The sequence below is a fragment of the Neolamprologus multifasciatus genome, chromosome 8 (assembly GCF_963576455.1).
Source record: "Neolamprologus multifasciatus chromosome 8, fNeoMul1.2, whole genome shotgun sequence".
Classification (NCBI taxonomy): domain Eukaryota; kingdom Metazoa; phylum Chordata; class Actinopteri; order Cichliformes; family Cichlidae; genus Neolamprologus; species Neolamprologus multifasciatus.
This window is the reverse complement of record NC_140446.1, coordinates 19,478,197-19,502,773: the sequence shown is the minus strand read 5'-3', so window position 1 is coordinate 19,502,773 and position 24,577 is coordinate 19,478,197. Positions and strand designations below refer to the sequence as shown.

General features: G+C 41.6%; 4 protein-coding genes across 10 annotated transcripts in view; 2 read left to right on the top strand and 2 right to left on the bottom strand.

Annotated features, from left to right (window-relative positions):
• slc38a10 (solute carrier family 38 member 10) overlaps positions 1 to 14,657 on the top strand; it is a 38,759-nt gene extending 24,102 nt beyond the window's left edge. For 2 of the 5 annotated variants that reach the window (XM_085170039.1, XM_085170037.1), the window contains exons 8-18: positions 4,577 to 4,679; positions 5,494 to 5,676; positions 6,024 to 6,135; positions 7,265 to 7,371; positions 7,465 to 7,618; positions 9,343 to 9,516; positions 9,593 to 10,054; positions 10,146 to 10,232; positions 11,799 to 11,819; positions 12,228 to 12,368; positions 12,483 to 14,657. In XM_085170039.1, the coding sequence (XP_085026165.1) occupies positions 4,577 to 4,679; positions 5,494 to 5,676; positions 6,024 to 6,135; positions 7,265 to 7,371; positions 7,465 to 7,618; positions 9,343 to 9,516; positions 9,593 to 10,054; positions 10,146 to 10,232; positions 11,799 to 11,819; positions 12,228 to 12,368; positions 12,483 to 13,753 (2,815 nt within the window). In that variant the 3' untranslated portion in view covers positions 13,754 to 14,657. Of the gene's footprint in view, position 1; positions 643 to 736; positions 862 to 4,576; positions 4,680 to 5,493; positions 5,677 to 6,023; positions 6,136 to 7,264; positions 7,372 to 7,464; positions 7,619 to 9,342; positions 9,517 to 9,592; positions 10,055 to 10,145; positions 10,233 to 11,798; positions 11,820 to 12,227; positions 12,369 to 12,482 lie in introns of those variants that run through there. The other 3 variants (XM_085170042.1, XM_085170038.1, XM_085170041.1) reach the window with 3 other exon arrangements.
• On the bottom strand, positions 14,653 to 15,874 carry ndufaf8 (NADH:ubiquinone oxidoreductase complex assembly factor 8). Its single transcript, XM_085170054.1, has 3 exons — positions 15,572 to 15,874; positions 14,931 to 15,041; positions 14,653 to 14,844 (listed from the first exon to the last, which is right to left on the bottom strand). Exons 1-3 carry the CDS (start codon positions 15,650 to 15,652, stop codon positions 14,824 to 14,826), a joined length of 213 nt encoding a protein of 70 aa, XP_085026180.1. The 5' UTR covers positions 15,653 to 15,874; the 3' UTR covers positions 14,653 to 14,823.
• An 80-nt stretch (positions 15,875 to 15,954) lies between these two features.
• Positions 15,955 to 21,276, top strand: tepsin (TEPSIN adaptor related protein complex 4 accessory protein). Of its 3 annotated transcripts, none has more exons than XM_085170044.1 (13): positions 15,955 to 16,122; positions 16,420 to 16,492; positions 16,711 to 16,802; positions 16,911 to 17,004; positions 17,098 to 17,165; positions 17,273 to 17,354; positions 17,701 to 17,772; positions 17,853 to 18,041; positions 18,171 to 18,354; positions 18,789 to 18,902; positions 19,229 to 19,307; positions 19,390 to 19,524; positions 19,638 to 21,276. In XM_085170044.1, exons 1-13 carry the CDS (start codon positions 16,084 to 16,086, stop codon positions 20,253 to 20,255), a joined length of 1,839 nt encoding a protein of 612 aa, XP_085026170.1. In that variant the 5' UTR covers positions 15,955 to 16,083; the 3' UTR covers positions 20,256 to 21,276. The 3 variants fall into 3 exon arrangements, with proteins under 3 accessions (XP_085026170.1, XP_085026169.1, XP_085026171.1); XM_085170043.1 differs by having other exon boundaries at positions 15,957 to 16,122; positions 17,850 to 18,041; XM_085170045.1 differs by having other exon boundaries at positions 16,017 to 16,122; positions 16,365 to 16,492; positions 17,850 to 18,041.
• Positions 21,114 to 24,380, bottom strand: LOC146512974 (protein VCF1). Its single transcript, XM_085170053.1, has 3 exons — positions 24,242 to 24,380; positions 23,756 to 23,861; positions 21,114 to 23,523 (listed from the first exon to the last, which is right to left on the bottom strand). The coding sequence occupies exons 1-3, from the start codon at positions 24,256 to 24,258 to the stop codon at positions 23,266 to 23,268; spliced, it is 381 nt and encodes a 126-aa protein (XP_085026179.1). The 5' UTR covers positions 24,259 to 24,380; the 3' UTR covers positions 21,114 to 23,265.
• Positions 24,381 to 24,577: the final 197 nt, after the last annotated feature.

Genomic DNA, 24,577 nt, shown 5'->3' with positions numbered 1-24,577 from the left:
AAGTAAACCATGGAATCCACCCCCCTCCCCCTCCCCAAAAATATAACATACCACTGTAAGGCGGTGGGGATGGAGAGGGGGTCAGTGAAGGAAGCGCGATGTTTCCCCCGCAGTGTGACACTCCTTACACCCTCCTCCGACCTACCTGAGCCTTCTTCCTCCTTCTTTCAATCATCCGCAATCTCACCTTTGATTGTGATCTGGTCTGAGCCATTTGAGCTCTGTGTGTTTGTGTGTGTGTTTTTGGTGGCAGTAGTAATAAGGCAGAGAACATAGTGAAGTGACAGGCTCATTTTTGCTGCCCTTCACCTTCAGTCCTGGTCTGTGTGGGTGTGGCAGGTTTTCCTTTGGGATCTTATCAGGTGCTGTGAGGAGCAAGACAGAGCACATGCTGATGAAAACCTATGAATTAGTGTTTGTCTACATATTCCTTTCATATGCCTCTTATTTCTTGCAAATTTATGATTTTTGCTTTTATTCATTTTGTATCATCTTCATTACTCCAGTTTTTCCACTACAGCAGGTTTTGTTCAGTGTGGGATTTCCTGTCACGTCTCTTTGTTATTTCCAGCTCTTCATTTTCTCTGGTTTTTCTCTCCCCATTTATTACTTTCATTATCTGTCTGTGAGCCATAAGCGAGGGTATTGTTCCCATTCTTCTTTTCACTCTTTCCCCAACTTTTCTCCATTTGGTTTGGGCTGTAACTCCCCCTTCCCCCCGCCTCCTTCCCCTCAGATGGTGCTGTCCTCGTTCAAACATGGGCTGCTCAGCGGCTGGTGGCTAGGGCACATCAATATGGTGCGCTGGGAGGGTGTGTTTCGCTGTCTCCCCATCTGTGGGATGGCCTTCGCCTGCCAGTCGTAAGTACTCCTCCACCTGTGCAGGATCACATGATGAAAGTAATGTCAACCACGACTAAATAGAATTCTGACGTTGGAAGCTCAGTGACCTATAGTGAACGCTCGATATTAGTCTTATAAATATGTGCAGTGCAACTCCCAAAACGTGGGCTTTTCTGCTCTTCCACACAGGGAACTAAATGTTTTATCGCTGCATGTAGAGAAAATTTCACAATTGGTGCATGAATACTCACAGCATTTTTTTAAAGCCACGGTGGAGGATTTGGGGTAAAGAGAAACACAGATTTGTGGTGGAGGTGGTTGATAAGGCATCGCTATTTGTAAAAAGAAGCTGCTTTTGTTGCTTAGATGCGCTTTCTTTAGTTTTAACCATCTGCGCTTACTTTTCGTTTTGTGTTTTCCAATTCAGTCAGAAAATGACGTAATCTGACACAGAAGATGAGCGGACACTTATAAGAAAAAATAAAATCAAGGGGATGGTTTAGATTTGCAAAAGCTGCAAAGTACTGGATGCTTTTTGAGAGGAAGGCATGTTGGATTTTTGAAGCTGACTATGCATTAGCTGCTGTCTATAAATATGCACCAGAGGTGTTGAAATATATGGCTATTGATGATAATCATGACATACAGAAGAAGCAATTGATAATATATGTGAGCAATCCATCACTAGCTTCTTCTTGCCTACACATATTATGCATTTTTAAAGTGAGGTGGTCACCTTACTTTAATAATCCATGAATTTTTCTGTAGCTGTGATAACTTTTCTCTTACACGCAGAGAGAGATTCACGTTCCACAACCATCCCACTAAATCAAACTGCGATGCTCACACAGGGAGAGTTAAGCTGTTGAGGAATTAATTCTTAATTTAGCTTCCGTGTTGTTGCCTTCTTGTGCCGCTGCTCCTCCTCTCTCCTCTGCATTCGTCAGCTAACACTAACGCCACACGAGACTCCGTTATTGTGCTTTAAGTCGCAGGTTTCTTCAGTTTGTTACTCACCTGATCGAGTCACAGCAGTCTGGTGCTCTAGTTAAAGTGCACTTTAAATAAAGTACCCCGTCTCTTAGCAAATGACAGCTGGAGTAGACTCGGGGAGCCCCAGTGATCTGGAATTGGATAAGTGGTTAAGGATAAAAGTGAATTCTTTTGGCCTTGATATTCGTGTGGTGAACATCTGATATCAACCCTAATATTAGCGAAAGTGAAAAATGATGGGGGGAAATGAGGTGTTCTTTTCACTTTCCAGCAATGTTTTATTAAGAAACGTGTTAGTGTAAAGACCCTGTTTGACTCCAGACCGCTGTGTGCCCAGCTCTGATGCTATACCACTACATGTAATGGTAATAATGTATTTATTAGGTCAAAAGAGCTAGCAAAGTTTGAGCGTCCTATCGGTTGGGCTCTTATATGTAATGAATGCTGTGCTGCAGTCTTTACTAACAGTAAATAATAGGAAGGTTTCCAACACAGCGTTTGCATGCTGTTTACAATGCTCACTGGTTTATTTTCACTGATCACAGCTTCTTCTTCTTTACTGTCTCCATTTTCACTCATTTGCATGCTTTGTCACTGCCTCTTTTTGTCCTGTCCTCTACGCTTCAGTGCCCACTCTGGGCGTGCAGTGAGCTGAGCAGGTGGTTCAGCTCACTGCACCAGTATCCTGTTAGACATGAATGTCTAACAGGAGCAAGTTAATCTTTGGTGCTGGAGAGGGCTGTAGGGTGTTACGGTGAGGTCATCAGGGGCCAGATGTTTGGGTGGTGGCAGTGTATGGTTTTGTTTTGTGTGAGAAAGAGTGAGGTAAGTGATAGAAGTGGGCGACTGTAGCCTTGGGAGTGAAACAAGACTTTTTAATTAATGTAATCACACAAAGCTAACATAACATTATGGTATGGCAGACAGGCGTGATCATTAGCAAGCGAGGTGTGCATGTGATCCAAGAAGAAGAAAGTATGAGCTTGTATGTGTTTATGTGTGCTTCCTCCGTCGTCCCACTAGTAGTGCTGAGTGATATTTGGCATGGCGATTTCTTGGCCTGTGGTAAGGCTGAGCGAGGCAAGCGCTCCGTTAGGCGGCAGGCAGCTTAAGCCAAACCACTAATCAACACATTGGACTGCCGCCATCTCACAGACACACTGATGTATTCACAGGCTGATTAAACAGCTCTCAGCACATTGGATTTTTATTACATTCATGAAATGTGTTTACTTTCAGTTAAAACATTACTTAACATCACCATTATGATGGGATGGGAGCTGGCCCTGTTGTTTTTTGGCTGAGCGTCTGAACAGCGAGGAGCAGTTAGCTCATAATAGAGGGACATAAGAAAAACATGTATGGCAGAAACATCTTTCTATGATGCTACTGCTGCTGTGTTTTCCAGTCCCATTTAATGACATTGTCTTCCACATACTCACTTCTCCCACAGTCAGTCTGCATCATATTTGAGATTTCATTGTGTTCAAGGACTAGCCTCCGAGTCAGGTCTATTGAGCAACCATTAGATGCTTTTGCACTGCGCTTGCAGTATAACGTTTTATTTAACATCGGTTATAACATTAACTGGTTTCCACATTAAATAAGCACAAGGAATGGCATCATGCTAGCTAATAAAACCGAGTGTGTGAACAGAGAGTCAGGCAAAGGGAGAACAAAGGCCAGTGAAAGTTATGGTTTCTCTCTCTCTTCTGTCTTTTGCCTCTCACATGTATAAGAGAAAGGGAGGGAGAGAGAAAAAGGAGGCGAGTAAAAAGAGTCTGCCAGGAAAGTTTATAATGCTCTAAAACCTGTCCAGCCACTTGCAGTTATATATAAAGCCTGTAAATTCACTGGTTAATGTGCCGACGGTCCCCTCCACACTCCCACACTCGCCTTAAAGCACAGGACAGGAAATGATGAAAGGAGGTCGACACCTGTGTTAATAGACGAGCATTTCAGCCTCAGCCGGCCTTCACTACTGTCACCCATACTGTGTCTCTCACACACACATACACAAACACATATGCAGTGGTATCTAGACAAACACTTGTGCATACATCACTACCACTGCCATTACATTACTTTCATCTACTGCCATCGTGAGAAATGACTGCATTAAAAAAATAAAACTTAAAGCATGAATTGATATTAATATGAATTAAGATTCATATTCTCAATATGAAGATTCCAATTGTTGAAAAACCTTCATTTATATGATGTTGTATGATTGATTGAGTCGAATGACTTTTTAAAGTAGTTTGATTACATCTAAGTAGAAGATTGAAGTGTTAATTTCAAATGTTTATTGATAATGGCATTGCATTCATATGTTTTTAATGGGCTAAACAAAGAAGATGAAATCGTGTAGATTAAACTATCCAGTGTTATATATATGTGGATATTGACAAGGACATGAGGGAAGAGATGCATCATTTGATTACTGAGCAGCGCAAATGGACCCCCATATGGCTGCTTAATAAAGGAACGCTACAGAGCGGTTTCTAAATTTGAAGTAAGTGGCCGTGAAGACTGTCATATTGCCAGCTGTTTGGGGGGACAAAAATCAAATGAAACATCTGTAGGACTACGTTCCTCGATCTCCCTGCTAGAACTGTTGCATTGTAGAATTTGTATGTCTGATAATTCAGACAGTATAAGATCACATTGCAACAATAGTGTTGTGCCATGCAGTATACAGGGTGTTTTTTTTTTTTTTTTGGCTTACTATCTCTTACAGGCAAGTGCTACCAACCTACGACAGCCTCGATGAGCCGTCTGTTAAGCGCATGAGCACCATTTTCACTTCATCTCTCAACGTTGTTACCATCTTCTACATCACAGTGAGTGGAACCACTCTTTCTCAGTTGTGTTCACACCACTCCTATTTTGAAATATTAAAGAGTATCTGAGTTTACTTATCTTAAAATTTTAACAGGTCACTGCCAAAAAAGCTAATGACATGAGTTCACTTTTTTTAAGGTCTTTTAATGGGATTAGATTACACAATATCAGACTAATCTGGATGGTGTAAGGCAGCGGTCCCCAACCCCCGGGCCTCAGACCGGTACCGGTCCGTGAGTCGTTTGGTACCGGGCCGCGAGAGTTGAGGCTCAGGTGTGAAATGTATGGTTTTCAGGGTTTTTATCGGTTTTCAGCGTTATTTTGTTATTGTTTTTATCGTTTACTCGGTTTTCCTGGGTCTTTTCACGTGTGTTATGAATAAATTTTATTTTTTTCGGTACCAGTTCTAGTTTTATTTTGTTGTATTTATCCGCGATACCTTAAAGGCCGGTCCATGAAAATATTGTCGGGCATAAACCGGTCCATGGCGCAAAAAAGGTTGGAGACCGCTGGTGTAAGGCATTGATTTGAATCTGGAGCTTGCAAATCAGTCAGTTATTCATAGACTGTATATAAAAGATGCAAACAGCCACCTTAACTTCACTCACTAGTTACCAAAGACTTGTCTTGATGGCTGATATTGACATCAGAAACTATAAAGATTTCATCCATGTGTACACACTTTCACATTTAAAAGAAAAAAAAAAAGAAAACTCAAGAAATGAAGAAAATAAAATAAAAAAACAAGTTCTCCCATATTCATTTCTCCTTCTTTTTGCTTTCCCCAAACACCACGTTTGGTTCTGTCTCTAGGTGGGTTTCTTTGGATACGTCAGCTTTACAGACAACATCGCAGGGAACGTGCTGATGAACTTTCCATCCAACCTGGTGACAGAGATGATACGCGTTGGTTTTATGATGTCTGTAGCTGTTGGATTTCCCATGATGATCCTGCCCTGCCGCCAGGCCATCAACACTATGCTTTTTGAGCAGCAAGTGAGTTCAGATATACTCAGACGCTCCCTTTGTCCTCTACATTTTAAAAAAGAAAGTCTTAATGCTCGTTTGCTTGATGGTTTTCTCACTTTACTGAATTGTTAATAGTAGAGGGATGAGAATTTGGATACAAATTAGATTGTGAAAGAGAACCTCCCATTCTTTCTTTCATGCAGGTTGAACATGCATTTAGAAGTGTTTTGCATAAACACAAACAGCAGGTGTTTCCCTGCTGTGCGCAGCATAAATGTATTGAATCTGTAATCAGTTTGTAAATGTGAGATTTGTTACATCACTAAATCCCCTCTTTAGTTCTTTTTTTCTATCTTACCGTTTTTGTCTTACAGCAGAAGGATGGGACATTTGCCGCTGGGGGTTACATGCCTCCTCTGCGCTTCAAGATGATCACCCTGTGCATTGTGTTTGGCACTATGCTGGGGGGTATTCTCATCCCCAACGGTACATACTTTGTGTGTGTGTGTGTGTGTGTGAAAAATTGGTTGTGGATTGCATGGACTAAAATAAAATGGTGTGTGTATGTGTGCTGCTCGCTGGAGGTCTTAAGGTGCATGTGTTCCTTTATGTGGGCGTAGCTGGGGAGCTTTACGATGTGTGTGAATGTGACTTTACGAGTCAGTGACTGTCACACTCTAACACAGTCCTTAAATCAGGGCCCTTACTTTTATCTCCTTTTAGATGGGCAGACAGGAAGATAGGGCTATTATTCTCCCGCACTCTTTCTCACACACTCGCACACAAACAAACGTCCAGTACACAACAGTATTGGCTCTCCGTCAGCTTCCTTAAGTCCTTGTCTCTCTCACAAAACGCTCCAAAATAGCATAGATGTGAAGCTTAGCATTATTTTGTGTTTTGTCCACCCACTGTTTGTTAAAGTTTTGATTGGGTGAACACAGAGACACACACAGAGCCGGTCAGATTGGCTCTTTGTGTATTTAATCAGGCTAATAGACTGCGGAGAAAGGAGGTAAGGACCCTGGGGGGAATGGGCACTAAATCTGAGGGAAACAATATGGTGTCCGTCCTCTAGATGAACGATGGGTTTCCGGGCTTGACGCCCAGTAGGCCCATTCGTTGTGACTTGGGTGTGGCCACGGCTCGCTGCTGCCAGCAGCAGTGTGCCACGGATGGCGTCTGTGAGGGGCCGTTATGAATCCAGTTTGTAATGAGGAGCCCAGATCTGGGACTCTAGCAGTCTTTTTTCACCCAGTCTTTTTTTTGGCACAAAGAAACAGAACCGGTGCACTGAAACAGACAGAAACGCTTCAGCTCTGGTAACGTTGGTGCCATGTTGATTTAACAGTGTTTAGGTTGGTTTAATTATGTTTTCATTGTACTGCAACATCTGGGGAGGCACACCTTGGATCTCCAGATCATTTTCCTGTTAGTTTAGTTGTTTTACTGCTTGTCAAGCCAACTTTTGTCCAGTTTGTTATAACCATTTCAGACATTTAAGCTAACTCTTTCAGCACTCTATCCATTAACACTTGGTGAGCACCTCTGTTTTGGAACTAGTGCACTACAGGCCCGCAGATTTTTTTTTTAAAACCGGTTTTCCTGTCTTTAGTGGAAACTATTCTGGGTCTGACTGGAGCCACCATGGGCAGCCTCATCTGCTTCATTTGTCCTGCTCTCATCTACAGAAAGATCCAAAAGAACAGCATCATTGCTCAGGTTAGAAGCTTTGGTTCTGCACTTTTCCAGTATATTTATTTGGGGAAAATATTTTGTCTGACAATTTGTTGTTCTCCACTTCCTGTCCTGTAGCTGGTGCTTTTTGTTGGTCTGGGCATCCTGCTGATCAGCACCTTTACCACTCTCTCAATTTCGGCCAGTAGCCCCGGTCCAAGGATCCAACCTCCTCCTCCTGCACCTGGCAAGAACAGCCAGCAAGAACTACCAGACATCTCTGAACTGCACGGTAAAGATCGCGAGTTTCTGTAATGGCTGGCAATCACTTAGGAACTAGATGGGCTGTAAATGAAAGTGGTTTACTAATGAGCCATGGAAACATTTACCTCAGTGGGCCAGTGCCGGAGCTGTCTGTAGCATCTGAGATTGGACAGCAGAGTTGCATGTAATTATTTCCTTTAAAATGCGCCAGCAGTACAAGAGACATGTTTGTTTCTTGTCTTATTTTTAAAGTCACAGACTGCTCGCAGCACCTTGAAGGCGCATTGTAAAGAGAATGTGAACCAGTAGCAAAGGGCCAGTGAGACTAAAACAAAAGCACAAAGCCACGGCAGAAGAAAGGCTTTCTTTTATCTCTCGGAGAAGAAAAGATGGAGACAGACAGAGTGACTGATAGACAGACAGGCAGGGTGAGGAGATAACCTCTTGATAATATCTGAAAGCAGTGTTGAGTGCTTGACACTGATGAAGCGAGATTGATGCCCTTCAAACTCCAGCAATTTCTCTCCACCCCTCTACCTCTGTTCATTTCTCCTGCCACCCTTCTCCAAACCTCTTCCCCCCAAAATACATTGTCTACACCCCCTTTCTCCCTGCATATCTCACATGGCAGCTATAAAATGCCTGCAAGCGCTGGCTGTATAAAAGGAAATGGGGTGTGGGGTGATGATGATATGGGTTTGGGGAGAAATGAAAAAAAAAATGGAGACGAGACCCAGAGGAAACCTTCTGAGCTGATGTTTCCAGTTTTAGGGTGAAAGAAGAAGAGCATGGAGGGAGTCCTGACAGTTAATCATCCTCAGCTCTCGTGGTCTTTTCTTACTGTGCAGTTCATTCTTGTTCACTCCCATCCAGAAACTCTCATTTGTGGATTTTTGTTTTTTCCCCCCCAGCTTTGCTTCACACTAAACTCACAAGAGCCAGGATAAAAACTTGTTTTCTTTCTGCCACACTCTGATATCATTTCTCTCTCCTGTCACCCTCATTAATTCTACACATCACTGATGCCAGTCTTGCCATTTTCAGTATTTGCTGCCCCCTAGTGGCTGTACACGTCCAAAACCAAAAATCTCCATATTTTCAGATGGCATTTAGTATGAGAATTATAGCACCAAGAAATTAAGTCTATGATTAACTGTTTTAATCTTAGACTTTTAATCAACTAAATGTCATAAGACTATAGTGGGCTAAAATCTAAAGTTGATTCGGTCGACTAAAAGATAAAGTGTAAAGTTTGTCATGTTTTTACCGGTGATGGTTGCTCCACACAGTTTACAAAGCAGCTTATTTTTCTTATTTTTGAAACGTGGGTATGTGTCGTGTTTTCTTTTCTTCCCAAGTGAATATAATCAGGGAAATAAACAAAAAGACCTGTACTGTTACCTGGGGGCAGATCAAATTTTTGTTTAGCCTTGTTCCAAAAAGAGAACTTCTAATTGGATCACTAAACTCGTCCCAGCCTTATTCACAACTTAATTAGTTCTGATTTGATCTCATCTCTCCAGAAACTTTTAATCATTGACGAAAGTGTCAATACATTCGATCACAGATTTTGTCCTCATATATTTGTCTGCATAAATTTTTGCTTACCTATCGTCTTGTTTGTGTCAGAAAACTGTGATGAAAATATGGGGAAATTTTGGGATGATATCTGGCATTAGATTAGCTGACCATAGTGAAACAGTAGAACAGTAGCATTAATGAGACGTTCCATTTTTTTGCACCTACATGCAGACAATCCTGCAAACAAGAAGCCAGTGGAGATAGAAAAGCCTGACAATCATCTGCCTGTGGAGGTGGTGCAGCCTGTGGAGCGGGACCCAGGTGAGCCCCCCCAGATTAAAGGACCAGTTGATCTATCGAAGGAGAAGAAGGACGAGGAGGTGCAGTTGGATCGTCCTGATGCGGGTAAGGAAACTGAACCAAAATCGGAACATTAACTGGATGTCGAACTTGTAAGGATTTCCATTTCTTATTTATCTAGGTGTGGCAGTGCCAGAGGGAGAGGCCCATCGTCATGAACCACCCATTCCTCATGACAAAGTCATGGTAGACAGAAGAAAGAACATTGCAGAGCTGAAAGATGAAAACAAACAACCTGTTGCTGCAGAAGGTGGTGAAGAAAAACCTCTAAGAGGCAACGAGCAAGATTTCGAGAATGCTTTGAAGGTAGAAAGCAAAGATGACAAGGTTGATGAAAAACCTGCAAAAGAAGAGGATCTGGGTGGAGGTGAAGTCTTGTCGAACGAGCTGGTTGATAAGCCTGTTGCAGAAGCAGGCAAAAAGTTGGATGTTGCCCCATTAAAGGAGGGTGAGAATCTCAATGCTGGTAAAGAGCCCCTTGCAGATAATGCAGGTGTAGTAGCCAATCAGGCTGCAGAAGCCAATCAGGATGCGGCAGCCCAAGTCCATAAAGTGGGGAAAGCTGCAGATGCTGCAGAGAAAGGTGAGCATTTCAAGCTGTTTAACTGTTGGTTAAGCAAAATGATGAAAAAGGCGTTCTAAGAGATTGTTTGTGATATGTAATGACCTTTTAGCTCCACCTGCTGAAGGAGAGCATCGCCCTGCTGGAGAAGAGGCTCCAGCTGCTGAAGGCAAAGATGCAGCAGATGACAAGATGGAAGGTAAGTGGAGTAGACATGTTCAATAAAATTCAAAGTTAAATTCATTTATTTAGTAGCTGCCAATTTTTTCAGCATGTTGTGAAAAACCTTAATCACATCCACATTTAAAAATCAGCCTAAATCAATTTGCACTTGCATTTATAGTGGCTGATAGTTTTTCATATTCTTGATTTCTGCAGTTAATGGACTGTTGTCTAACAGTCATACAGATTCTAGTGTTGTTTTGTTTTGTTTTTTGTTTTTTTTTTTTGGGGGGGGGGGGGGGGGTTGCAGCTAAATGTAACATAGTAATTTAAAGATTAAGATGCTGAAAGTGATGTCAAACCTAAAATGTAGCCGCAGCGTTTTGTAAACCATGACCTGCTCTGGGTCGGGGGAGATGCCCTCACATTTGTGCAGACACAGACTTGGGTTTTTATTTTATATTAATAGTTTGCTAAAATGTGGTCCAGGCTTTCCTTATCTGTGTCACTGTGTAACACTGGCATAATAACTTTGTAGCAGAGCTTGCTAAGCATGGAAAGAGCTGCTGCCTGAATGGAATCCAGATGCACCCTAATTGTCCCACTAGAGCCACTTCCGCCAACTCTGACTTTAAATTGCTTCCGCTGTGAGCAACACATACGAGACGTTCTCTTGTTTCCAGCAAGACTCAATACAAGAGTCTCCATGCATTCACTGCATCTGAGAAGCTGAAGACCTAGTGAATTACCTTTATGGCCTCAACATTGTCCCAACATTAATGGGAAAATCCCAGTACATTTATCTTTATATTTATATTGTTCTAATTTTCAAATATCAAATATTTTCTTACAAAATCACTTTGCTGAATTTGACGTTTAAGGCAGCAGGTGTGTTGGTGTTGGTTATATTTAGAAGACGACTTGTTGTTTCCAGCTCTTAGAGAGCTGTACTGGATGTATGCAGCCAATGTTGATTCGCTAATGTGGTATCGACTGACCAATCAGAGCAGACTGAGCTTTCCAGAGGCAGGATTTGAAGAGACTGGAGATAAAATGTTGTTTCAGAGTAAAAGGATCTGCTGCAGGAAAATCAGCATGTGAAAAAATGTGTTTTTGAACATTAAAAATGTCAAACTGGTAAAATTGTGAAACTTTAACTAAGTGATATATGAGGACTTTATTTAAAAATGAAATGCTGGACATTAAAATCTAAATATGAAGTCAGGTTACAGGAAAGGCTCAATAAATAAATAAATAAATAACAAACACTTAATTTAACCTCTTTGTTTTCTGGGTGGGAGAGTGATGATGCAGTATTCCTCTTATTGACTAATTTAGACTGCTGTGTAGCCCACTTCCTCTCTTTCTTTTCTCTTGCTTCGCTTGTTTTATCTTAATGATCCCTTCTTGCCTATTATTCCCTGTTTGATGGTGTTAAAAAGGAAAAAGAAGTACAGATGTTTCCTCTCACTTCTTGACTTAGCTCGATCCTCTTTTTTGGCTTTTGTTGACTTTCTCATTCTGTTATTCTGTTGTTTACTTTTGCCTTCTCTTCCTTTTTTCTCCATCTTTTCTTTCTGTCTCTGCCGGACTCCTGTCGCAGTGATAAAAAAGCTGGTTGCAGGTATGAACTCCCTCTTGCCTCTTCTTCAGTTTATCTCAATCTGTCTATCACTCAAATTTTTAAACATTTATAAAATGGCTCATCTTTTTTTAAAAGAAATGATTGCTTATACAGTTGTGTGTTTTTTATGTCTGTGTGTGTTTATATTTAAACTTAATACTAGTAAACTAAACAAAGCACCCACTCACATTACCTCTTAACATAATCTGTGTCCACACCTGCCTGTTTAAGGCTACAGTCTAGAAGAGCGTGTTAACTGGAAGTAGTAGATTATTAACTGTTTCCTGTCTGCCCCCCTCACCCCCAGAGTCTGGCCCTAGTTTTATTAAGCCTCCTAACTAATGCCCTGTTCTCTGAACAGGTCGTTACTTATTTTAATTAAATATTTTTGAATTTGTTTCCATGTAGAGGGTCAGCTGGACCATGCGGTGCTTCTGCAGGTCATTAAGGAGCAACAAGAACAACAGAAAAGGCTTCTGGACCAACAGGAAAAACTATTGGCTGTCATAGAAGAACAACACAAGGAAATCCACCAGAAACAACCTGCTGGTGTGTATATACCTTCTTTTTTTTTTCTTTTTGTAGTCATGACAACTTGTAAAGAAAACACAGCTATTATAGGTGGTGGCCCTTAACGTAAATGTAATGTTTTTGCATTTAAAGGGGGCGCTGCTGAAGGCGATGGTGAGAAAGGCATCCAAGGACAACCAGAGATGATGGAAGGTGGAGCAGCAAAACCTAAGGAGTCTGGACTCGAGCAGCCCAAGGAGGGAGCTGGAGCTCCACAGGATGGAGGAAATGAGGCTCATGCTCTGGCCCAGAATCAAGCTCAGGTTGAAGATAAAGGTGCTGAAGCTAACCCTGCAAAAGTAGCCATACCAGCAGCTTACAAGGAGGATGCAAATGTTGCACTCGCAGGAGAATCACATAAGGAAAGTGAGGTTGGGGCGAGGGGAGTGCCATTGGGAAAGCAAAAACTTGAACCTGTAGCTCAGAATGATCAGTTACCAGAAGAAGAGGCAATTGAAAAACTTAAGAAAGAAATGGTAGGCAAAGAAGATCAGGCAAAACAAGGAAAAGAACGGCTGGAGAGGGAAATGAAGGAGAAGCTAGCCAGGGAAGAGGAGTTAGAGAGGGAAAGATCAGAGAGAGAAAGGATAGAGAAAGAAGTTCAGGCAAGATTAGAAAAAGAACGGCTAGAAATGGAGAGAAAAGAAAAGAAAAGGCTAGAGGAAGAAAGGATAGAAAAGGAAAGACAGGAAATGGTGGCCAAACAAGAGTTGGAGAGGGAAAAGATAGAGAAAGAAGTTCGAGAAAGGCTGGAAAAAGAACGACTGGAAAGGGAAATAAAAGAGAATCTGATCAGAGAGCAAGAGCTTGAGAATGAAAAAGCATTAAAAGAGAAACTTGCACGCGACAAAGCTGCAAAAGAGCGATATGAGCAGGAGCTGCAGAAAGCTGACAATAAAATACTTGATAAAGCAAAGAAAGAGGAGGCATTGCAGGAGGCTCAGGAGAGGCTGCTTCAGCTGCAGCAGGCCATAGAAGCTCAAAATGCTGGAAAAGCTGCACAGGGGGGCAAGATAGATGATGGTGAGGCTTTGAAGAAAGGAGGACGAGACCTCAAAGAGAAAGCTGCTGCTCAGCCAGAACCCGGAGAAGGGGAGGAAGATGGCGAGGTTCACCCCCAGGGCTCCCACGAGAAAGTTAGGAAGCAGGGAGAGATAGATCTGAAGCGGAGGCGTAGGTCACTCGGAGAGGCTAGAGGGCCCCTGGAGGACACTGAGGCGTCCAGGGGCGTTCCAGGGTTGGAGCCCCTGCTGGAGCTGGGGGGGCAAGATCTGCACGCAGCCCTGGAGGGGCAGCTACTGGCTGGGGCAAGGCTACACACACGGCAGATTAAACAGGCCTCAGAGGATGAAGAAGCTAAATAACACACACACATTCTTATTTAGCGGTCAAACACATACTGTAGACCTGCAGAACCTCTAATACTGTGGACCGTGATATTGCTGCCTTACATTCTCTTTTGCCTTCGGAGTTGTTAAGAAGTGGACTGTGTTGTTTTTCTTGATACTGTGTAATCTACCAGGAACCCAAAGTCTTTATCAAAGAGCAAAAGTGAATGTAAATATTAACTTATTTTTGTTTCCAGAGAAAATTTTGAAGAGGTCAATGTTTAAAGTGTACATACATCTATGCAATTACCTTTCTGTGGAGTGTTTTTGACATGTACTCCTTTTGTCATTCAGTTGTTCCTTGGTCTTTGTAAATGTTGTAAATGCTTTTAAATGTGATCCATGTATTTTCTTATAGAACCCGTTTACCCCAAATTTAATGTACTGTGGCTTCAGGCCCCTTGATAGTGTTTTTGCTTTATGCTTTCAAAATGAGGTATTTAACTACACGCTGGAGTTTTGAGATATAGAGTAGCCTTACTATTTCCATAAACTGTGGACAACAGAGCAGCTCGAACCAGACAACCTGGATCAATACCTGTAGTTTCTAATCATTCCATCTTTATTCCTAGTATTTCTTCCAGGTTGATTTATTAGTGCCTTTTACTTAACATACTACAACGTATATTTTATTCAAACAAAATGTGCAGTTTTTTCCCTCAATATCTGGTCTTTTTCTTCCACTAAATGATCTTATTTGAAGATATAATAATGGAAGGTATTTTGGACTTCTGTATTGTCTTTCATTGGCTAGCACTTCAACACATTAGACCTTTGCTTTATAAAAGAGGCTATTTTTGTGACTATTTTTCTACATGCATGTTATTTCTGTACATTTTGCTGATAAAAATTAATAAAGCTCATATATCGAAACATCAAAGTCAGGGTTTTATTTATTTACACACAGACACACACAGGTATTCACGTTAAAGACTACGGCAGTTCTTAATGGCTTATCTCAACCACACTGACGAAAAACTGTTCTTAGCATCAAAAGTCAGTCACTTGGTCTTCTTGAGATTGGTCCAGATAAGCCTGATTTCCATTCATCTGGCTCTTTTTTTGGCCTGTAATAAAATCAAATATATAAATAGTTAAATGGATAACATTAAACAGAACTTTCAGTGTGACAGTTGCTGACGCTGGCACTTACTGCGTTGGTAAAGCAGATCTTCAGTGCTTCAAACTCTTTGGCACACAGATCCTTCCTCAGCTCCTGTGTGCCTGTTGTGGTTGCAGCTACACACTTTCCATACACTGCTGCCTGAATAACACACAAATTAAAATGTCACAGGAAGCACATTTGTCAATGTAATAAATAACTGCATTACTTTAATTATTTGGACCAGTTTTATTAACAAATGTACCCATTTTTATTAACTTAATATCCACTGTTTCGTTTATTAAGAATTGGCACATTAACTTTATTGCCAAAAATTCACCAGAAGCTAAACCATGCTCTAAAATGTTAACTAGGTAAATCTAGTGATAAAAAATAATAATACAATACAAACAAGTGCTTATGTGTGCTTTAAAGAATAATTAACTGGTATGTCTTTTTGTAAACTACATCTTGAGATAATAAAGTACATGGCAGCACGTGTATATTGTTAAAAGCTTAAATGAGGAAATAGTTAGGATGTCCCCTACTGGGAGCTGCTGCAGAGATGGCAGCTGGCTTTGATGGGAGAGGCAGCTAAGTTTAATCATATCTAATGAGAAGAAGAGAGGTTCCAGAGTTGAACCCGTTCAAAGGATAATCTACCAAGCAGTATTTTTCCACCATGTACTTACCTCGTTCGCACACTGTGCAAAACGTTCCGGGAAAAGTCTCATTTTCTCCCTAGTGCGACTCCAGACATTTGACCCAGACATGGTGCTGTTCAGGCGTAAATAGATTTGTTTTAATATCTGATAATTTTTTTAAGTCAACGATTTAAAAAACGAAGCAGCAATATTTTCGTGTCAAATAGTTTCTTAAGATCTCTGACAACTCAAAAGAACCAAAATTATTTTTATCATACAACTAACAGACGGAGCTCCGGTGAAAACCCTGGGCAGCGCCATGTTGACGACTGTTTACGCCCATAAAAAATCTGAACTATGATTCGTTCATTTCCTTGTCAGAAAAAAACATTTCTGAAGATTGATTCGTCATGTTTCAACTCCTGGTTTAACCAGAACGCCAATAGAGTCGAGGATTGCTGCTTAGTGTTTTGTTATTGGCTAGCGGTCACCTCAAGCCCCGCCTTTCCATCGTACACCTCGAAGGAAGATGAGTAACCCGCAGCTGGGACTGCTAAATCATGGCAACATTTATGGAACGATTAGCCTTTCTTCAGAAAGTAAGTAATATCGACAGTCGTTATTTAAAAAAAGAACACAGAGAACCCGAAACGAACACGTTGAATGTCACGTAGCGTTGACGTACTTATTATTTAAATCTATTAGCTTTTGCGAAACCATAGCTTTCTTTTAGCCTGCTAGCTAACAACCTTAACCAACATCTTTTGGCTTTTTACTTTCTGTTTTTCACTGGACGTGTCAGGTTGTTTCGTTAAAACTTAATGCTGCACACTGGTTTAAGGGTCAGTTTGCGGTCAACTGAAGTGGTAAACCACAATTTCGTCTAACTATCCAAGGTGCCCACCCTGATGAAGGCTACAGCAGATGATGAAAACCCCTGTCCTGGCTACCTTTTCCAGGAGATTGGAAGTATCCTTTAGCTGCTTCTGCTGTTGATCTGCAAAAAGTTCATACTCCTGCTGGCCTCTTTTGCATCTTAGAGCTGTATAAGTAGGCTGTGGCCATGACTTTACATAATCACTGATGGGTACATACCTTGAGCATGGCTAGGATATACCCGCTAAACCATGGAAATAGTAATTCCTGTGTGATGAAGTGTTATATCCTTAATTCTAAGCACACTGTAGAAATCTCCCATGAGTCTTCAGGTTGTGGTCAGTGTTTGTTGGAATACCTCCTGGAGAGGCTACAAGTGGAGTCCTGTCATGTCAAACTGAAGGTGAGAGAATTGCTTTTGCTACTGTTTCTGTCTCTTTAAAGGACCTGTACATTGTTGATTGCAGTTTATGAGTAAGTGTGGGTTCTGTTCTTGCTTCTGGTGTATCAGGTGCTGAAGATCTTTGTCCACCTCTGTGGTCATGGGTCCAACCATTTCCTCACAGAACTCAGAAGGAACTCCACCTTCATCCAGCAAGCATCCGGTTAGATTTTTCTCATTTGTGCGTTCAACTTTCATTATTTTGCTGCTGCCATCGTTCATAAATATTCACTTTGGGTCATTTTTATTTGATAAGTTTACAGCGGCCCTCCTGATCCCATCCATGGCACAGCATTATATGAGAAAGTGAGGAATACAGCACAGGTATGACATGGGTTGTTTTGTATTTTCATCTCAATATAGTTAGTTACACAGAAAGGGAAGGTGGCTTGAATAAGAACTTTTTTTCTTTGCTGTTCATCCATTTACAGGAAGTGGCCCGCTTACTTTTCACAGATGTCATTCCCTCCAAAAACAGTATTTCTTCACTTAACCTTGCCCCCCCGACAATGGGTAAGTGCTAACACACATTGATTATGACCATAAACGGCACTCATCTTTCAAAGATGGGCAGGCGGGCGACGTGGACACCAAAGTTTGTGAAAGTGATAACTCAAAAATGAATTAGAAAGTATAATTTTCCTGATGAAAGATATAAGCTTTAAAGACTTAAAGACCCAAATATATGTACTACGTCCTCTATGCCAAACTATTGTACATCACTTTGCCACCAGGTTTGACTTTAGCTCCATGTAATAAACAAGTAATAGAAGAGAATGGGTATCTGTAGATGGGATGAAAGAAGTAGTCATTAAATTGCATTGTGTGTACAATAGTTAATTTGTTTCATTCTCTTTAGGTATGGGATCAGCCACTTCCCACAGATCAGGAATGCAGGGTTTTGGATACAGTCCAAGAAAGCAGGGGACAGGTGAGGGAAGCCGAGCTGCACAGTACATACAAATCAAACTTACTGCGTGTGTAAATTTCTGGACCTTTGCCTTGCAGCAGGCAGCGACTCACTTCTGGATAAGATTCAGAAAGCAGCTGAGGTGGTGGCGAGCGCTGTCCTTCCCCCTACTGAGCATCAGGGGATCCGTCTCCATGACAACCATTACCGGGCCGTGGTGGCGCCTTCTGCACCCATAGAGGTGGCCGTGCCAGCGTGTGCCTATAATCTGCCTGCTTGTAGACCGAAAGGTCAGAAATGAAGCTGGCACAATTACGCATTTTATTGAGGCAAGATTGAGAAAAAGTATAAACTGAAGCCTTAGTAGCGAACAGATGTTTATAAATTAAGGTTTTCCTCATGTGTCTTCACTTCACCAGTAACTAAGTGGTGTCCGGGGCAGGTAGGAGGTGGCTGGGAAGAGACGGACAGTGGCAACAGCTCCTCTCACAACTCCTCTCAGGACATCGCTGCCAATAGCAGGGCGTCGGTGGGCAGCAAGTCAGCTGGCACAGGAAGCCAATCAGGGGCCAGCAGGGAGAGCAGTGGGGACCTATCAGATCGGTCAGTGTCAAAAAAGTTTAACCCTTTTAACACATCATGCCCTCGAGCCTTTTTTTTCCCTTTTTAATGCATTGGCTGAGAGCAGGTACTGGATTTTAAACAGACTTTACACAATGCTTGTACAGTGACAGTGCATTTAATCTCCTGTTGTGTGACACACGAGAAAAGGAAACATCAGAAAATTGTTCATGTTTGAAGAGGGCTTTAGTTTGTTAAACCAGCTGTTTTTATTCCAGTGCAGTCACATTTAGGAGCTTGTAGCATAATCTCCAAATGTTCTGTGTGCAGTTTGTACAATTTACTGTTTACTGGTCACCTAAGAATAAACCTTTTGCCAGGATTTTTTTTATGCAGTAAGGCATGTTCCTGAGCATTATAAGCCTGTGTTTTCTTTAAGTTTGTTACTTTCCTCTCATACTTTGTGTGGTTTCCAGGGTGGAGGCCTTGCAGCTAGGGGATTGTGGTCAGGAGATGGCACTCATCAATAAACTGACTGAAGGCTCCAAAGTTTTCCTTTCCAGAGAGGAGAGCCAACACTTCATCAAAGAGTCAGTGCACCAAAACCCCATTGAAAACACAACAGCTGGTTCTTTTCTACAAGCTGGTTTCTCATTTTTAATTTGTTTTTAGTAAACTCCTGATTGTATTCAGTTGCCTTTTTTAATATTATTAATTGAGCTATTTTCATCTTATTATATATTTTTGTGCTCCTGCTTTTGTGTTATTTTTATTTAATTCAACTATTTTACTCTATTCTATTTTAAGCTTTTTTATTGGTTGTTTTGGTTTCTGTGATGCAGTAAATTGTTGGGACTTGTGGCACGATTTCAGTCTCTCTTTTTTTTTTTTCTTTGTTTTTTTAAAACTCTGTCAGGTGCTCCATTCTTAACTGTGAGGTTGTGGTGGAGTTGCTGTCTTGCAAGCTTCAAGATCCTTCCTACACCATTAAGATGGTAACAATGAGAAGACATCGAAAATCAGAATTCTTTGTTTCAGCTTTACTCGGATTATAGTGTTGTTTGTCTACTCTTGCAGCGGGCGCTGTGTGCTGTCGCATCCCTGATGACCTCTGACCTCCTCTCTCTGGAACAAATGTTTGGAGCCACACAGCACAGACTTCGCCAGCTGAGCGAGGGCCCTCCAGGACCGGTGGCAAATAAAGCCACCAAGGTAAACGAAGCAGAAGGAGACTACTTTACTACTTGAGGACAAGTAGTAAACCCAATAATACTTATTTGTGCTTTTTTTTTTTTTTTTTAAATCTGCGTATCTCCTCTGACTAGATCTTGCGACAGTTTGAGGCTTTGATGGGCGGATCTCTGCATGCTACCAGGCAGGATGCATTGAACAGCCATCAGGCAACAGTGAATCAGCTTCACACCTCTTGCAGCAATTTACTGCCAACACACTTGTTTGACAGTTTCAAACTTCAACAGCCGGACACTTCATCTGCAGGTGTCACTCAACCACCAAAGCACCCATCTCCCCCTCCTAGTCAGGATCTGGCTCAGAGCCACAAATTAGCAGAAGATCAGGTCCAACCAGTAAGGACAGCCGAGGTGAGACTGCATGCTGACGATTCAGAGTCTGTTCAAGATAAAAGCACCCTTGCTTCATGTGAACCTCAGAGAAAGCCACACCCCCAGAGCAGACTGTCTCTGTTCAGTGGCATGGAGCTGGTGACCAAAGGAAGGTCGCTGTTTAACAGTGAAACATCACATGAAGAAGTGGAGGACAAAATAGGCGACAGGATAAAGAAGATGGACGCTGTGCATAAGTCCGATTGTTCAGTGAACTCGTCTATCACCAGTAAAACCAGTGAGGATGTTCCCTCAGTTTGCAGTTCCTCTGCATCTAATTGCAGCCAGTCAGTATCAGCTTTCTCCTTTCTCAACTTTTGATTGCAGGCAACCGTTTAGAGCTGTTCTACTTTAAACCAATGATGTCATCATGTGTTGATCCTTTTGGAAACCTGTTTAATGTTCCAAACCAAGATCCAACCAGTTAAGTTGTAAGTGGATAGCAGATTCTAATTCAGTTTCTTTTATCTGTGTGCCTCTTCAGAAGCCAAGAGAGAGATTTGGGACTCATAAATCATGTCCATCTATGGATGGTTTGTCTTCTTAAAGACAGGTCTTTGTCTGCTGCAGTATATTTTAAAAGTATTTAATGACTGAAGTTGTCTTGAATAAGAGGTCTTTACTCTGCCTTACAAAGTCACAGGACAATAACTGCAGAAACCATGAAATGAGAGATCTTTGTAACATTTATTTTAGAAAACCTAACTGTTAAGGGGGGTGACTTATGCTGTTTTTCCACCTCCGTATCTTTAATCCAAGACTCTTGTGCCGCTTTGCATGACATTACAGTTCAAAATCACATTTATTTATGTCATACTGGGCCTCAGTGCAGCTCATCAGTTCGTCCTCACCGTCAGAAACGAGCTGTCTTTTACTCTTCTGTGCTCATGGCCAGATCTGTGTACCTGAGGTGGTCTCATTAGGGGTATCTGCTCTCACTGATGTCATACAGAGACGGATAGGAAAAAAATGTTTCGATCAATCTGAAGCCTGAGCTTTTAGTTTACAAGAATTACTTGAGCAAACACTGACCTCATTATTTGAAACTTCCACCATCTGTATAAGCAAATAAAAAACATAATGGGTCCCCTTTCTACATAGTGCAAGGAAAACACAGCCTTGACATGTGTTAAGCATGAGGGGGAAAAGAACTAATAAATAAATACTTATTTTTTAAAAAAAAAATAAATTCATGGTTTATGAAAAGGCTTATTCAATATCTGGAAGGCTGATCAAATAAAAGTCCAAACCAAAGTCTAAGCGAGGCTAGTCATCAGCAGCACCAGTTTTATTTCCTTGCAAACAAAATGCTCCCACTCAGCTACTTTTCCATTTTTCCCTATGACACTTCTGTGAAATCATAATGTTTAAATAGTAAAATGACAGATTTAGGCCTAAATTTAAATCTAATAAAGTACGCAGTTACTGTGTTTTGGCTTTGCGGGGCACACTGGTGGTTGCTTTTTCTCAGGATTTCTTTTATGTAACAACTTCCACCTCTGCAGCACGGCCTGAACCTCTGAGGGGGAGAACCTCTGTTTGAAATTTGCACTACAATCGCTTTTCTTATGAACTCAAATCAAAAGAGAGTTGTCTTCCATTATTTTTGGTACTAAGCTATTAAGTCATTGTAAATGTTCCAAGTGTAAATTTAGAAATTTATTTATTATGTCTGATCTGTTGACTAAAATGAGACTTGTAGAGTGCATGATTTAAAAAAAAAAAACTTGGGAATTAATATTTTTGGGTTATTGTGTGTGCATAACTAATGTCTCGACTGTTTGATCATATGTAAGCAGTCATAAAGGATTTCTCATTTCAGCAAAGGTTTGCCTTCATTGTTTCAGTTACGTATTTACTGCAATGGAATGTAGTTCAAACTACACGCCTAAATCGTAATTCAGCGTAATTGTACTATAATGAACGCCACTGATGTGTTTCAGTTCAGTGAACACAAGCCAAGCTGTTCAACATGCAGGACAATAAAGCATGCTGTATTTTTGTCACAGCACTAACCACTACGCAGTCTTGATGTGATTTTTTTTTTTTTTAATCTGACATGTTTGCACACATCACTTTTGGCAACACTTTATTTCAAATGATTCAGGGAAATTACATATGAATCACTTTTACATTTCATTTTATTCCAAACACAGTGTACTGGTCATATTAAACCACCCATAAACAAGTATGGCTGACCGGCTTATGACACACAGATACACAATGTGGAAAATGTGGAACAAGTAAACACTGGGTTCTAAATTATTTTAAAGAGTCTGTTTTTGTTAGAAGCGCTGTGCCGAGCGGAGTGCTGCCTGACCTGCACTTTCCACAGTGCCTTCTTATGGACCTATAATTAGCCAGGGTTTAATCTAAGGTTGGACTTCAGCCAAAAAGTCTATGAGGATCTCTGTTCCATCCTCTTAAACCCACTGACCAACCACACCTAGACATTTTAGATTCATTTAGCCAGTGACTGCAAAAAGTAGCATGCTCTAACTTTATAGCTTTGGTTAGAGAAAACAAATAAAGCCTAGAATATTCTTTAATGGATTGTATTGATCGTGCTCCTTAGGAGTGAATCCATTGGCCTTCTCCATATGGGATCACAATAACTCCCACTTCTCTGATGGAAACAAGCGACCGACTGTCCCAGTCAAGAGTAAACAGAAAGACTTACAGAGTAAAGTGCTTAGCTTTATTTAGTTCTGCAAGCACTTTGGATCATCATCATCATCACACTTTTCTTGTGATTAGCACCAATGAAAATGTCCACGCATCGACGCACGCATGTAAAGAGAAGGAGACCTCTTCATAAAGTGCACGGGGTGCATGCATACACACACACATACACACAAATCCACACGTACACATCGATACTGCACAGAAAACCACAGTGGCTGGGCCATGGAAAGGCGGATGTGCTCATGATCTTGACAAATGGTACATGTCGAGGTGGGGATGAGCCCAGGATCCATAAACCTCCCCAGTGGGGTTGCAGCTGTATGCTGTTTTCATAATATGTCGTGTGCAATGGTACGACAACTGAAAGTTATCATACCACGTACATTTCAATCAATAAAAAATACTTTAAGAGTTGTTATTAATAATAATAATAACAACAAGAACTTTGTAATACCATGATATTTTCAGAGACAGTGAAAATATCATACTGTTGCAACCCTATTCCCTACACATCATCGCCTTACACCTGACCCCATGGTGTTATTGAGGCTTTCTGGGAGGCACCATCATGCCAGCAGTGTTGACACTGATGGGTGAGGGACAAAATGGTCAGGAGGCAAGGTCGGGCGAGGGCCGGAGGTCACGGTCATGTCGACCCTGGTCGTCCTCTGGTCTGCAGACTGCTGAAGTGCGCCTCCCTCAGGACTCTGTTGATGTAGTCATATGAGACACTTCTTCCGTCACCATGGAAACCGTGCTGCAAGGAGCTGGCAGAGACTTCAGGCTTTGGGCTGACGGGGTCCTGGGTCCTGCAGCTGTTTTGGCTGTGTATGCATGGTCTGGTGGTGGCCACTATTGCTCTCTCTGGACTGCTGATCCCATTGCTGCTGTCACTGCTGGAAGACTGCAAACACAGAACAGAGTTGGAGTCTGAACAGCAGCTTCACAGATGGATGATGGATGCACATCCTGTGAATAAAGACGGTCTGAGCTCTTTCTGACAGCGGCGCACTGTATGTGATCCCAAGACATGTGCTCTATCTGCAAAAATGCCGCAAGATTTACATTATAAGGTAAAAGACGTCAACTTTTATAGACAATCAGGAGCAAATCCACAATCTATGTATGTGTCGCACCTCTGAGTCCAAATCTGATACAAGCAACGAGGGACCTCCTCCTGACCTCTTGGCCTGAGGCTTCAGCTGTTGGTCTTCCTCACTGTCGCAGCTATGGTGCCTTTTCCTGTACAAAACAGCGATGCAAGGAACAGAGAGATTGTGTGACAAATGATGCAGGGAGGGGGAGACAGATTGGGCGGAGGAAGCCAAGAGTATCAGAAAGAGAGTACATGACGAGGAACCAAAAATAGCAACACAGACTGAAACAGTTATATGAACAGGCATGTGGCACTGGTACTATGAGACCATACAGACTTACACAGCTTTACTGGGGTCTGTATGAAGCTATGAATTATATGACTAGAACTTGGATGCCTGCAAAATGTGACTTAGTCATAAAATTTAATTACAATGACATAATCGCTCAGTGTATTTTTCCATATGATGATGATCCTATAATAAATAATTGTGAAATATTGTGAAAATGTATGTTCTCGTCTTTACCTGCTGTCAGTCAGCATTTCTCCAGTCTTATCGGATGCTTATTTTTGGCAAACAGAAAGGTTGACACTCCTTGTCAGCCGGGTTAAGATGTCTTATTTAAATGCTTTGGCAATGCTGCTCTCTCTCATCTCACTGGGAAGTCCAGGGTGTGTAAAATGAGCTATCTTCAGCCGGCTGAAGAAGCACCGGTAGCCACAGGAAAGCAAAAAATCTCCGCTCTGCCAGCGTCTCGGCGGGGCCACAAATTTAGCCGAACGAATAAAAGCTAACAAGCAAGTTGCTAGGTATTCTCGTTTACGCTGTGAAATCTCGAGGAGCCCCGATCATGACAGCAAA

Excerpts from the sequence above, each read along its gene's own strand:
- ndufaf8 (XM_085170054.1), bottom strand. The coding sequence starts at position 15,652 with ATGTCTGGGTCAAATGTCTGGAGTCGCACTAGGGAGAAAATGAGACTT. Across the intron at positions 15,042-15,571 it reads TTGCACAGTGTGCGAACGAG|GCAGCAGTGTATGGAAAGTG; the intron begins GTAAGTACATGG and ends TGTGTTATTCAG. Across the intron at positions 14,845-14,930 it reads AGATCTGCTTTACCAACGCA|GCCAAAAAAAGAGCCAGATG; the intron begins GTAAGTGCCAGC and ends ATTTTATTACAG.
- tepsin (XM_085170043.1), top strand. The coding sequence starts at position 16,084 with ATGGCAACATTTATGGAACGATTAGCCTTTCTTCAGAAA. Across the intron at positions 16,803-16,910 it reads CCTGTCATGTCAAACTGAAG|GTGCTGAAGATCTTTGTCCA; the intron begins GTGAGAGAATTG and ends CTGGTGTATCAG. Across the intron at positions 17,166-17,272 it reads AAGTGAGGAATACAGCACAG|GAAGTGGCCCGCTTACTTTT; the intron begins GTATGACATGGG and ends ATCCATTTACAG.
- LOC146512974 (XM_085170053.1), bottom strand. Across the intron at positions 23,524-23,755 it reads TATCAGATTTGGACTCAGAG|TCTTCCAGCAGTGACAGCAG; the intron begins GTGCGACACATA and ends CTGTGTTTGCAG.